Genomic DNA, 13840 nt, shown 5'->3' on the forward strand with positions numbered 1-13840 from the left:
GCAGGCTGCAGAGAGGTGTGTTTAGTTATTTCACTGGGCACCTAGGCTTACACTGTGGTCCAATCTCCACTAGTGGATAGTGTCATTGTCTGATTTAGATTATAACGCATCTTGTTTCTGTTCGTAGTGTGTGGAGAACGCGTTCGGGCTGCTCGTTAGACATGGTAAGTGTTCCTCCTCATACTTGCAGCTGTTGCCGTTTTTTTGACGTTGAGAGCACCCAAGACATTGAAACAAATGTAAAGCAGCAAAACACTATGCACTACATGCTGGTATCTCTACAGCCAGGGAACTTGTGTGCCTAACGAAGTCACGGCGTTTACATTTATGGAGTCACGCGGGGCCAATAAGAAGCCGGGACTTCATCTGTTCTCTTTTCCCATTGGCCAGGGAAACCTGGAAATTTAAACCCAACAGAGCTACCGGCACCCCCTACAAAGCTAAGTATCTTGAAGCAGGAAGTCCCCGGAACTGAAATTAACGACGTTCCGCTCTTGAGACCCCTGCTTCAATCCTATAACAAAGAAAAAAAAATATGTAGTGCAAGGTGTTTAGCTGCTTTAACCCTGTGAGTGTCAGAACACCTTGTGCCACCTTTTGGTTGCAGAATCATGCTGGAGCTTTTTCAGATAGCTCATGGATGTGGAGCCATCTCCCAATGGCACCGAAAGAGCAGGAAGTGATCATCTTCCCACTGCTCCAGTAATACCCAGAGGGACTGGGGGTTTAACTCATTTCACAGCTAAAGGGCCCATATTTCAACAAGTAGAAAGAAATTTAACGGAAATGCTTTCATGTTTGACTTTCACTGCACCTCACGTACTCTTCCTCTGTGCAAGTTAGACTGAGGAACATCTTGGATAATATTTCCATTCTATTTATTCCTTAGATCAGGATTGTAGAATTCCTCCAAAACCACACATTTTGAAAACCTTGTAATTGTGCAGAAATACATGATTTCTTTCAAATATTATGCCTAGTTAGACAGCTGGAGAAGCAGCTGTATTTTCAGGTTTTCTTTCAGGTTCCCAGTGAACTCTGGGGATGTTTTTTTTGGCATGTAGATTAGCATGAATGTATGGGAAGTTTAAATAGCCTTTTGGCATATGTGAAAGGGAGCAGATGTTAAATTTTTAGCTATATGTTACTACTCAAAATGTATTCCTCTTTGAATGTCGAGGTTCTCTGGTGGCATGCACTGAATAATGCTACTTTTTCAAATCAATTTGGAAATACATTCCCGAGGGTGGTAGATCAATAACTATACATCTGGTTTATTTAGGGAACCCTGTCATTTATATTATTTTCTCCTAATTTCTTTCACTAAAATGTCAATTGTACCACAAACATAATTGACAGCATTTGATAAAGACATTAAGTGTTACTAATGTCATTTAAAGTAGCAATTCCCCCCAGATGCTTATATTAACGCCTATAATTTTCTTATCTTGCCCCCTAAGCATGCCCTGCTCTTATCTTCTCCCTCCCCCCACCCCCCTATTTTTTTTCTAGTGTTAAAGACATGATTTGTTTTACGTTTCTAGCATCTGGGGTCACCATGGGAACCTTTACAGCACTGGGCTCTGGGGAGGACAACCTTTTTAACCTCCCGGACATATAATATTTCCAACGCTTATCTACTGAAGCATCAGATTTAAAACAGCTTTGGAAAGAAGAGATCTTTTACAGTATGTCCATTTAAAAAAAAAGATATTCACACTTAATTTACCATCATTATGTACTGCTGCTTTTAACTGACTGCATTCAGGGAGCATAATGGTTAAATTGCCATGAAATCACAACCACAGTTCTGGAATCCTCTCATAGAGAATATGCCTGTTTTCTAATCCTGAGGTTGTAACTCAATTATGGTATGTAATACTGTATGTTGGGAAATACCAGTACGACCATTAGTTATATGATAAGTGAATAAAAAACACTGTTGTTACATTTGAGGAAATTCTATAAGGATTTTGTGAATCCAGTTATGTTTCTGGTTGGCACTTTGCCAGTTTTCAATATAAAAATTGTGTTTGTGGTGCAGGGTAAAGGGAGAGAGGTATGAAGACAGAAACAAATCACAGAAGTGATCCAATATACCAGCACACACAGCAACTGAAGAGAGAGGTGATTTATTGGTCCGTGATGCATACAAAAAGCCAGAAGTTTTGGTCCCCTTGAGATACATTGTTCTTTTTGTCTGCATCATGGACCAATAAATCCTTTTTTTGTTCAGTTGTTGCTGCGTTGTGCTGGTATATTGGATCACTTCTGTGATTTGTTTCTCTATCTCTCTATCTCGGAATGTCACAACATGTCGAAAATATAAAATAAAAAGATACCTGTGCATGCACAGAATGCATTTTTTTCAGCTAATTAACAGGAGGGGAAAAAACGCATTTAACAATGTCAAGCGCGTACCATTTAAATAGGACCAATGTGCAACTGTGAGAAATGTAAGGTTGGTCTGCTCAGCCATTTTGTAAGATATGTCACTGAAAAACTTTGTGCCAACACACACTTAATGTTTAATTCAGAAAATCTATTGTTATGATTTACCAAGTATTCTTTTTTTTTTTTTTTTGCGGAGTGTGGTAAACATAAAAAAAAATGGAAGTCGGACACTACTTGGTCACCCAGATGATTGCTGTTGCTGCTTTCTATTGGTCATTAGAATGAGGCTGATCCCAGTGGCCATATTGTTCTCTCAGACAAATGCCAGATTAAAATGAGATATTGAGAGCTGAGTGTTACAGCCGAGTGAAACCCTCACCTGCCTGATTCAGAGGGGGAGGGGAATCTAGCAGAACAGATGACTGTTTTTAAAAAGCCGTATAACTCATAGGTGAAATATATTAGCATCTCATCAGCTCCACTTTAAGGTGTACAAAGGAGAAACCATCCCACTGTACTTGCTATTTTGAATGAATGGTTTGATAGTTCTGCATTGCATATTAAAACCTTGAACCCCGTTGTGATTATAATTAGTGTGTGTCTCATTCTATCGTGCAGTTGGATGCAGTGCTACAAACATTATATCATTCAGCAAACCAAGACAGTCATTTAGCAGGTCCAGGCGCAGAAAACTTTCAGATGTTTTTGAGGCAAAACAAAAAACTTTTACCGCCCATGAAGTTGTAGGTTTTGTTAGTGTGTCTGTGTGTGTGTGTGTGTGTGTGTGTGTATTCAGGACCAATTCTTTCACTGTCCAGCTGCTTAAAAATACAATGCACATGTACTGTTGTCCTAATCTAATCCCTCTTCTTCTAGGCAAGCATGCCCCATCGTGACCCTGAGCCTTGGTATACAGGGCAGGTGTATGCCAGGTACTGGAAGCATTATAGCCAAGCAATGCAGTGGCTGTACAGGCACAAACGGGCATACAGAATTGCTGTGGCATCCCAGTGCTACCCGCCTTGGTACGCAGCCGAGACCTTTCAAAGCAATCGCTACGCTGATTGGGAGGGTGGCGAGCATTCTCATCCAGGCCTCTACTCCAGGTCACAACACCAGGCTGTGCAACCCCCAAGGGCACGTCCATGTATAAAGGTACCGCCGGCACAACAAAGGGAGTCTGAGATGGAAGACGAGGAAGACTCAGATTCTGAGGAAGAGGGCATAGAATGTGATATGAGCAACATGGAGATCACGGAAGAGCTGCGGCAGTACTTTGCTCAGACAGAAAGGCACAGGGAGGAACTGAGTAAGTATTGGGATGCACAGTATGTGTTTCTATTCCTGTTCTGGAACCAAAGGGAATACGCTGGGTAATATATGGTCAGGCAGCTTAACTAGTTCCTTTTACAAGCACCACAAGTTCTTTATCTTTTCTTCACTTTATTGAAAAGCAGCAGATAACAAAGTTCCTTGTAGATGGTGTAGTGAGAGAGAGCTTCTACAATAATAGTGCTTGATAGTAGGGACAAAAAGTAAAAACGATACTCTTACCAAAAGCTGTGAGGCATGAGTAGTGCTGCTTAGCCTGCCTAGATTGAAAGAAAGCAAAATGGAGGGTGTCTCACAGGAACAGAGCCTGGGCTAAGGGAACTGTGAATACAGGCAGGGGGTAATGGGACAGTCCACTATGCCAGGGGAATAACAGGGGTTGTGATAGCAACCACTTCTGGAGGCTAGGAGATAGAGAAGAAACTAATGTATCCTTTTCACCTGCACTGGGAATAATAACTGCAGGGAAAGTGCTACTACATAAAGGGCCAGCAGGCAGAGCTGGAAAAAGGGAACAGAACTATGATTCTTGTTCCATGACAATTCCTGTGCAAGCTGAAGTTCAGGGTTTAAATCTTCTTTGGGCATACTGTGCTCCTATACAACTATATATGCTTCAGTGTCACTTGCATGTAAATCAGTTTCAAGATTCTTAAAAAAAATTGTATATGGGGCACATAGGTAAGGCCGCGTCCATGTATAGTGCTTGCGGAGGCGCGCTTACGCTCGGCACTGAGCCCCTACAGCTGCAATGAGAGCGGCTTTAGTAGGGGCTCGCCTACTCTTCCGCGCGCTTGCGGAAGCGTACTGTAGGTCTTAGGAAAATTTAAAATTTTCGCGCTTGCCGTGAGCGGTTCGCCCAATGAGGGTGAACCAGCTCCATGACGTCACTGGCCCGCCCACTGACATGCCCCTGGACGGCGCGCTGTCTAAGGCCAGGGAAAGCACCCGCTTTCCCTCAGCCTCAGCGCGCCTCCGCCCGCAACCAGAATCCATGGACGAAGCCTTAGTAAGGAAACAGGCACAATTCAGTTGACACAGCCACCATCAACTAGATATCAGTAATTATATTTGTAAGTTTCCAAGCTGTTCCAATGCTGCAAAAATCATCCATATATTTATCAAAATAAGCTTATTTTAAAAAAAAATTATATATATATATATTATTATTTTTTTAATAAGCTTATTTTGATAAATATATGGATGATTTTTGCAGCATTGGAACAGCTTGGAAACTTACAAATATAATTACTGATTGATTATATATATATATATATATATATATATATATATATATATATATATATATATATATATATAATCCACCCACCCCAGCAGGAGCGGACACAGGACAGTACTCAAAGGTAAGTAAGAAAACTTGTATTGCAAGTAAAACACAGCACAAACATGTTCCACAGTGACAGGTAGGGACACACACACACTATAGGGAGACACGCTCACTCATTATAGGGAGACAGAAACACAGCATGGAGGGGGAGACACACACAGCATGGGGGGAGAGAGACACACAGCATGGGGGGAGAGAGAGACACACAGCATGGGGGGAGAGAGAGACACAGCATGGGGGGAGAGAGACACACACAGCATGGGGGGAGAGAGACACACACAGCATGGGGGGAGAGAGACACACAGCATGGGGGGAGAGAGAGACACAGCATGGGGGGAGAGAGAGACACAGCATGGGGGGAGAGAGACACACACAGCATGGGGGGAGAGAGAGACACACAGCATGGGGGGAGAGCGAGACACACACAGCATGGGGAGAGAGAGACACACAGCATGGGGGGAGAGAGACACACACAGCATGGAGGAGAGACGGCATGGGGAGGGAGAGACACAGCATGGGGGGAGAGAGAGAGCCACGCACAGCATGGGGAGAGAGACGCACAGATAATGGGGGAGAGAGACGCACAGAGAATGGGGGAGAGAGACGCACAGAGAATGGGGGAGAGAGACGCACAGAGAATGGGGGAGAGAGACGCACAGAGAATGGGGGAGAGAGACGCACAGATAATGGGGGAGAGAGACGCACAGAGAATGGGGGAGAGAGACGCACAGAGAATGGGGGAGAGAGACGCACAGAGAATGGGGGAGAGAGAGACGCGCAGAGAATGGGGGAGAGAGAGACGCACAGAGAATGGGGGAGAGAGAGACGCACAGAGAATGGGGGGGGGGAGAGAGAGAGACGCTCAGAGAATTTGGGAGAGAGAGCCATACACACACACAGAGAATGGGGGAGAGAGAGACACACAGAGAATGGGGGTGAGAGGGAAACACACAGAATGGGGGTGAGAGGGAAACACACAGAATGGGGGTGAGAGAGAAACACACAGAGAATGGGGGTGAGAGAGACACGCACAGAGAATGGGGGTGAGAGAGAAACACACAGAGAACGGGGGGTGAGAGAGACACAGTGGAGGGGGGAGAAAATAGGCTGTGTGTGTGAGGATATAAAGGAGACAAAGCGCAGTGGATGTCATTGTTTTTTATAAATATTTTTTTTTTATGTGTCCCGGTTTTTACTTTTGTAAATCTGGTCACCCTTTATGGTCACTGGTATCTAAATACATTAGCGCCCAAGCAGTTCAGTTCTGTCTGATGAATTCTGTATTTGCTGTTCAGAAATAGTTGCTAGTTCAATAATGTCAAAAGTGCACCAAGTCAAGAAGTGTTTTTCGTCTATACAATGCTCTTTTGTTACCCTCTAGAATATGTCCACTCTATCTTGTTTGCATTATGTACTTGAACAAAATACAGTATTTTGTTTTGTTGAAGCCTAACTTCCAAGTTCGTTTCGAGATAATTGTGCAGTCTCTGTGCAAAGCAGCTGCTGCTGCTCTGAAAATATACCGCCCAAATTTATAGTGGGAATATATGTCTGGAGCTGCTTTGCACTAAGAAGATGCAGATTGTGTTCCGGGGTCTCACGAGCGCTTCCCCCAATGCATCATCACCATCCTCATGCCCAGCTCAGCTTCACTTAAACATTGCAATCCCACTCCTTAAAGTTTCCATAACAACAAAACGGAGGACTTAGAAAGGCACCATTGACAGGATTCAAAAGGGCCTCTTGAGGAAGGAGAGGACTGGAAGCTCTGGAAGAACAAAAGGGAGAGAAACAAATGATGAAATGGAGTCACAGCGCTTTCTGCATTTGTACCCATTGTGGCTCATTTGCAGGGCAGTGTTTTTTTAGCTATTACCCTTTGCATAAGAAAATCCACGTTCAGCTTCAACCTGGTTTCCTCAGCCAGACACCATGTCGCTGCCAGTGAGTGCCTGCAGATGTGTCAGGGAAGGTGTTAAGTTTGTAGGCTTAAACTGACTGCATGGAAGGCCCTCATTGCTAAAACAGAGACCTGCTTTCTATTCTGATCACTCATTGGGTTGCTAGCAAGCGGAATAAAGTTGGGACGTGAAATCCTCCCCCGTTTTGAACGTTGTTTGTGTTCGGAACCCATTTATTGTAAGCTTACAATTCTGGTCAAGATATTGTCAGCAGTAATGCTGCATTTTTTGCAAATGATGTCATTGCAGAAATCGGTTCAAAAACGACAAGTAAACTTTATAAATAAATCAAGTGTTTTAGCAGGAAGTAATACATTGAGAGTTACCTCTCGTTTTCTAGTATGTCCTGCGCACAGCGTTATGATGGCAATACATGGTTATGTAACGGGTATTCCACCCCACCCAATCGCATATACAGTGTGGGTGCGGAGAACATACAGTGTTACCAGTGTGTGGTGCTTTACCTGTTGGCTCACAGGAGGGCTGAGCTTCCGCCACGGGGAACCTGGGGTACATACATATAACACAATCTCGGGGTGCAACGCCTCCACCTGCGATGGCTCCCGCCAGAGGAGGAGTGGTTCCTCGCAGAACAAATATATATATCTCACTCAACACACTGTATGTAAAATAACCAATGACTTTACTGTTGCAATACGTATTCATATATAACAGGTGCTCCTCTCTGGAGGAGACACTAACTACTGCGTCTCGCAGGATGCTCCCACCTACACCGGGTGATCCCACCCCGTGTCCAATAACCCCACACAATATGTCCCGCACTCTTTAGGTGAGATGATGTGTGTGACTGCGCAGCCACTGGTATCGTGTGAGCATAATGTAGGATTGTTGGTGCACTTGAAGATTGATACCTGCCCGGGGCTCCCACCCCGGGTTCCGCAGACTACGACAGGGATTCCGCCCGATCCAACTTCGTCCTCCGCACCGCGTTGGGTGAATTCCAGCGTGGATAATATCACCTTAGTCTCAGGGTCTTTGGTGGCGTTCCAAGTCCAGAACCCACCTCGCAGGGCTGCACGGCTTCAGCGCTGTGTCCCTGACTATCCAAATAGCTAATGGGGCAGTGTCCCTATCTAGGGCCTGTCCCTATAGCACCACAAGCTACACAGTGGCTCAGGACTTAACTGGGACCTAGGGGGCTGCTGGCTTAATGCAGTGGGTCACTCACCCCTGCACTCACCTCCTTCCCCTAGCTTGTGCTGGTCCAACTGCGTAGCTGCAAACCCGCGAAATGTATCTTTTCTTGCCTGCAGGGCAATACTTCAGCCCTATTGGCTCCCTGGCATCACGTGGGGCGCAGCTGAGGCTCATGGGACTTGTAGTCCCTTCCAAGAGCCTGTCCCTGGTAGGCTAGGGTTCGCGCGCTATCACTGCGCATGCGCAATGTTCCTAGCTGGCCACCGCACCAAAATCTGCACTGCGCATGCACTAACACTTAGAAGCTGGCGGCGCCCTCGCCACCCTGCTTTGGGAGCGCCGGGAGCCCTAACGACGCGATCGCGGCCCTGACAACCGGCCGCACGCGTCCCCAGCAACCCCCGAGCAGGACGCTGACCACCCCCACTCTTCCGATCGGCCGACGGGACCGCCATTGGGCTCGGCGGCACCCGCGATCGCCAGGAAGGTGAGGGGGGCTCGGCAGGCAGGGGGACCCTGGCTACATCCTCCCCCGGGTAAAAACCCCAACGTCCTCGCTTGGGACACAACTCATAACTATGTACAAAGTTATATAATGAAAATGGCGGCACAACATCGTTATATAATAAAAATGTAACAATCAATGCGCTCTAAACTTATCCTCTCTAGATCAGATTGCACATCTCAGTGAACATCACAATGACAGACTGTATTCTGCTGCGAGACCACTGCTGAGCTTCATAATGGGGTGCCCCAATTTGATCATAGGTTACCCGATTTGGAGGGTACCTGACTCTTTGGCTCCTACGGAGCTGTTCTTCAGCAACTCCCTCTGGGGAGTAATAAGTACAGTCCTGAGGCTCAGCCTCTTCCCTTTAGGGGAGAAATGTCTCTGAACAGTCTGTTATGCACAAAGCACGGGTTATGTGGATCCAAAGGCTGGCCTGTTGGTGCCACCTTAGTAGGCGTTGTCCTACAGGGCCCTTTACCCGTAGCTCCTCTGGGAGATGCCACTTCCGTGGAATAGTCCCTTTGAGAGGGTCCTTCCATAGGGTCTTCAGGAGTTTCAGAGTGGGTTTCGTTATTTACTGTCTCTTGACCCATCTCTGCTAAATCGGACTCACCGTTGAGCGGTGTGGCCAGTATCTCTGCTTCTTCGTCTCCTACTTGTGGAATGGGGAGGAGGTGGTTACGATGCCAAACCTTTACCCGGCCGTCAGTGTCTTTGATGCGATAGACCGGGAGGCCGGGCATCTGTGACTCTACTTCATATACACCGTCTCTCCACCGGTCCGCCAGTTTGTTTTCCGGGGACTCCCAGATTACGAAGCAACACAGCGTCCCCAGGACGTAGCTCCCGATACTTGACTTTATTGTCATAGCGTCTCTTATTGCCAGCATTCAGTTTAGCTGTAGACTCCTCAGCCTGTTGATATGCTTGCTGCAAACTGTCCTTTAGCCTTTGCACATACTTGAAATGGGTAGCATTGTGTATCCCATCCGTTGATACTCGAAGACGCACATCTACTGGGAGTCTTGCTTCCCGCCCAAGCATGAGGAAGTATGGCGAGAATCCAGTGGATTCATGGCGAGTACAATTGTACGCATGTACCAACGCTTCTACGTGTCGACTCCATTCTGTTTTCTGCGCACCCTTCAGGGTTCCGAGCATGTCCAACAAGGTTCTGTTGAATCGTTCAGGCAAAACATCTCCTTCGGGGTGGTACGGAGTCGTCCGGGATTTGGCGATGTTCAGCATTTTGAGTAATTCTCGGATCAGAATGCTCTCAAAATCTCGCCCTTGGTCGGAGTGTAGTCGGTTTGGAAGACCGTAATGAACGAAGAACTTCTCCCATAGTAGCTTCTGTCTGATCCCAGACTCTGCCAAATAATAGGGGAGCCCCTGCTACTGTCTCAGACAGGTAATAAATGAACGGTGCTTTGGGTATATGCACAATAGAGGGTGGAGTAGAAATAGAACCCAAATACAGCACTCAGGTTCACGCTCTGTGTGTAAAGTGAATGATTTAAAACATAACTTTATTGTATCACATATATAAAATAATGGGTGTTAAAAACTGACGACCTGAAGGAATAGTGACCTTCAATACTAGAACCATATAGGTTTAGGGTCTAGACTGTAAGTGTGTTCTGTGAAATACAGATAGCACATTAAGCTAAAATCCTTATGAGGATCTATCCAATCTATACTCACTGGCTCTGAGGTGAGTACTAATGGCCGCAAGCGCCTAAAGCGAACCAGGTATGGCTAGATAGTTATTGTGTGCTCAGGGACTATCAGGTAAGTAGCTACCGGTCACTCACAATGCTAATAAGGTAAGTGAGGAGTTAAGACTCCAGTCAGTGATTATAGTGACCTTATAGGTAGGTGCGGTGCTTGGTCTGGTTGACCTGTGGTGCCCTGCTATAATGTAGAGTAATAGTGAGGGTCTGACCTCTAATAACCTCAGTGGTGGTGTACACAGGTTAATTGCACTGTGTGCAGACTAATGCAGGGAAGAGCACACTGACACATATAGCTGTGGGTAGCAACCAAAGAAACAGTATGTTTTATCAGAATACATGAGCTGGTACACAATAAAGATCAGAGGCGATAATCGGTAATAGTGAGCTCTCAGCTGCTTAATAGGTGATAAACTGTAAATGTTGTGACCCTGAGGACAGGTATACTCATGTACAGTGACTGATACCTCCTTAAACCAGGGATCATTGAAAACAAATTACAAATATAAGCAGTCTGAGTGCTGTTGAGAACTGTAGAGTCCCTATAGGCTGCTATCAGGGAATCCCTGAGTGGTAATAGTGTCCAATGCAGCTCGCTGTAAAGCAAGGGACCTAATTAGTACATAGTACCTCTACCATAAATAGAACAACAGATGCCAGTATTAGAGAGGGTTTGTGAGGCTCAGAGTGTCCATCGGGGCACTTTGAGAACCTGTATAACCACACGAGCAGGGAACCGCATCACCTCGCAGTCTGAGACTGTGAATGCGGTGAAGATCAGACCCCTGCGCGTGCACGTTGGAAAACAGAGCCGCTCAGGGATTCCCTGATAGCAGCCTATAGGGACTCTACAGTTCTCAAAATAACTACGCTTTGCTAAAGCCCTTTCTAATGACAACTGACCAACTAAACTGGTTACAAACTCCAAAACATATAAACAATATTAGCAAGACAGGGAACAGCATTAAAAGTCTTATCTGACATTGATGCTAGTCCGGCGTCTCCGATTTCTCCAGCTGCAGGCTTTGAGGTCCTGCTGCTCCCAGGAAGTCTTTTGCCCTTCTTTGTGCGCAGGTGTGTGAGGCTTTGGGTTCCTCATGGTTCCCAGGCAAAATCCTCGGGTCAACCAGCCTGGATCCCTGCAGGCGGGCGCTCTGTCTGTGATCCTCTTAACAGACTCCAAACCCAGACAGTGACAGGTTCTCATTTCCTGCCTTTTATACATGTTCAATACATGTTCAATCAGGCGTTTCACACACCCCCTGTATGAAACCGGACACCAGTGCAGTTTCCTGCCCTGTAAAGTGAGTTCAACCCCTGGACTCCCTTACAGAGCTACATACCATTCCCAATCTACGGTGTCCCAGCAACTCCACATCTCTGCTTTACATGTAGCTTCATGTGTATTAGTGTTTGTCTGGTTTTCTTCTATTCTGCGATTTTAAAAAAATTAAAAATTATAAAGTAATTTGGAGGCTTTGTGAGTGTCCTGTCGTAGAGCATGCACTGTGAGTGTCTGTAACAAGTGTTCACCACAAACAAGGCAGGACCGCGACGTTGAGGTGGGGATGCTGGTAGCCAATGACCTACAACCGAGCAGCCACGTCCGGAGTGCAGAGTGGTAGTCGTGTAGCTTGGTCAGGGTAGGAGAAGTCAGATTGGTCGAGGTACTTGCCGTGGTCTAGGAGTAGAGAGATCGGTTAGTCGTTGTGCGGTGCCGGAGTCCAGGGGTATAGAATGTAGAATCCACGTGTCCGTAGCCGTGGTTCAGGGGTCAGAGAATGCAGGAGTCCGGGTGCATGCTGAGGTCAAAATACAGGGAGCAAGACAAGGCAAAGGCAGGACAGCAAGAAGCTTTAGGTAAGCACAAGTCACAAGAGATTATGCTCGGCCAGTTTGTAGGAGGGCTGGCTGAGTATATAAAGGACAGGCAGCCAATGGTAAGGCATCACACTGGTGCAAGGTAACTAATAGCAGGACAGCCCGCAGCTGCAGGGTAATGAACAATCAGACATAGGCTGTCCACTGATAGGCAGGGGCGGAGTGCATAGCAGCTGAGGAATAATTGAAGGAAAAAAAACCTTGTTTGCCTGCGTCTGTGCGTAGCTGGCTTGCGCGGTAGGTTGCCCATGTTGTCGCGGAGCCTGAAGACGGTCCCTGCGCTGTTTTCCTTACTGCACGCAGATTGCAGCTGACTCTCGTCACTCGTCATGTCGCGAGATGCGTCATGGGGGTAGGTCCTAAGCCCGATCCTGACAGTGTCCTGTCGCACAGCATGCACTGTGAGTCTCCTGTCGTACAGCACAGCATGCACTGTGAGTCTCCTGTGGTACAGCACAGCATGCACTGTGAGTCTCCTGTGGTACAGCACAGCATGCACTGTGAGTCTCCTGTCGTACAGCACAGCATGCACTGTGAGTCTCCTGTGGTACAGCACAGCATGCACTGTGAGTCTCCTGTCATACAGCACAGCATGCACTGTGAGGGTCCTGTGGTACAGCACAGCATGCACTGTGAGTCTCCTGTCATACAGCACAGCATGCACTGTGAGGGTCCTGTGGTACAGCACAGCATGCACAGTGAGTCTCCTGTGGTACAGCACAGCATGCACAGTGAGTCTCCTGTGATACAGCACAGCATGCACAGTGAGTCTCCTGTGGTACAGCACAGCATGCACAGTGAGTCTCCTGTGGTACAGCACAGCATGCACTGTGAGTCTCCTGTGGTACAGCACAGCATGCACAGTGAGTCTCCTGTGCTACAGCACAGCATGCACTGTGAGTCTCCTGTGATACAGAACAGCATGCACTGTGAGTATCCTGTGATACAGCATGCACTGTGAGTCTCCTGTGATCCAGCACAGCATGCACTGTGAGTCTCCTGTGATACAGCACAGCATGCACAGTGAGTCTCCTGTGGTACAGCACAGCATGCACTGTGAGTCTCCTGTGATCCAGCACAGCATGCACTGCAAGAGCTTCAAACACAGTATTACTGCTCTCGTTTCTAGTGGTGGATTCATGGAATATCTGTAGCTCCAACTTGTTTGCTCATTACAGGACATTTGAGAGTTTACACTTAATAAGATTTTGTGATATTTATTTTAAACGCATCTATTGTTCTTGTAAGCCCTCATAATTATTAAAAAATATTATCAGCAGATAACATTGACATCCGTTCCCACACTCTTCTTTATTGGGTTATGTATACTGTGACATTGACTATGGTAAGGTTCTGTTCTTATTTATTTTGTTGGGCCATAGAGGAAGCTTGTTGTGCTAATGCATTTATAACAGGCATACTTACATTTTTCATAATGGGAATGGGAACTCCACCTACTCACTTTGCTATTTATTGTTTCAGCTTTGTCTGCTCTGCATGACTTTGTCTACCACTGCTCGTT

General features: G+C 46.4%; 1 protein-coding gene across 2 annotated transcripts in view; it reads left to right on the forward strand.

Moving 5' to 3' along the window:
• Positions 1-13840, forward strand: part of GEMIN8 (gem nuclear organelle associated protein 8) — a 52136-nt gene that overhangs the window by 12319 nt on the left and 25977 nt on the right. For both annotated transcript variants that reach the window (XM_075590188.1, XM_075590187.1), the window contains exons 2-3: positions 128-164; positions 3271-3703. In XM_075590188.1, the coding sequence (XP_075446303.1) occupies positions 162-164; positions 3271-3703 (436 nt within the window). In that variant the 5' untranslated portion in view covers positions 128-161. The remainder of the gene's footprint in view (positions 1-127; positions 165-3270; positions 3704-13840) is intronic.

This window comes from Ascaphus truei, chromosome 3 (assembly GCF_040206685.1).
Source record: "Ascaphus truei isolate aAscTru1 chromosome 3, aAscTru1.hap1, whole genome shotgun sequence".
Taxonomy (NCBI): Eukaryota; Metazoa; Chordata; class Amphibia; order Anura; family Ascaphidae; genus Ascaphus; species Ascaphus truei.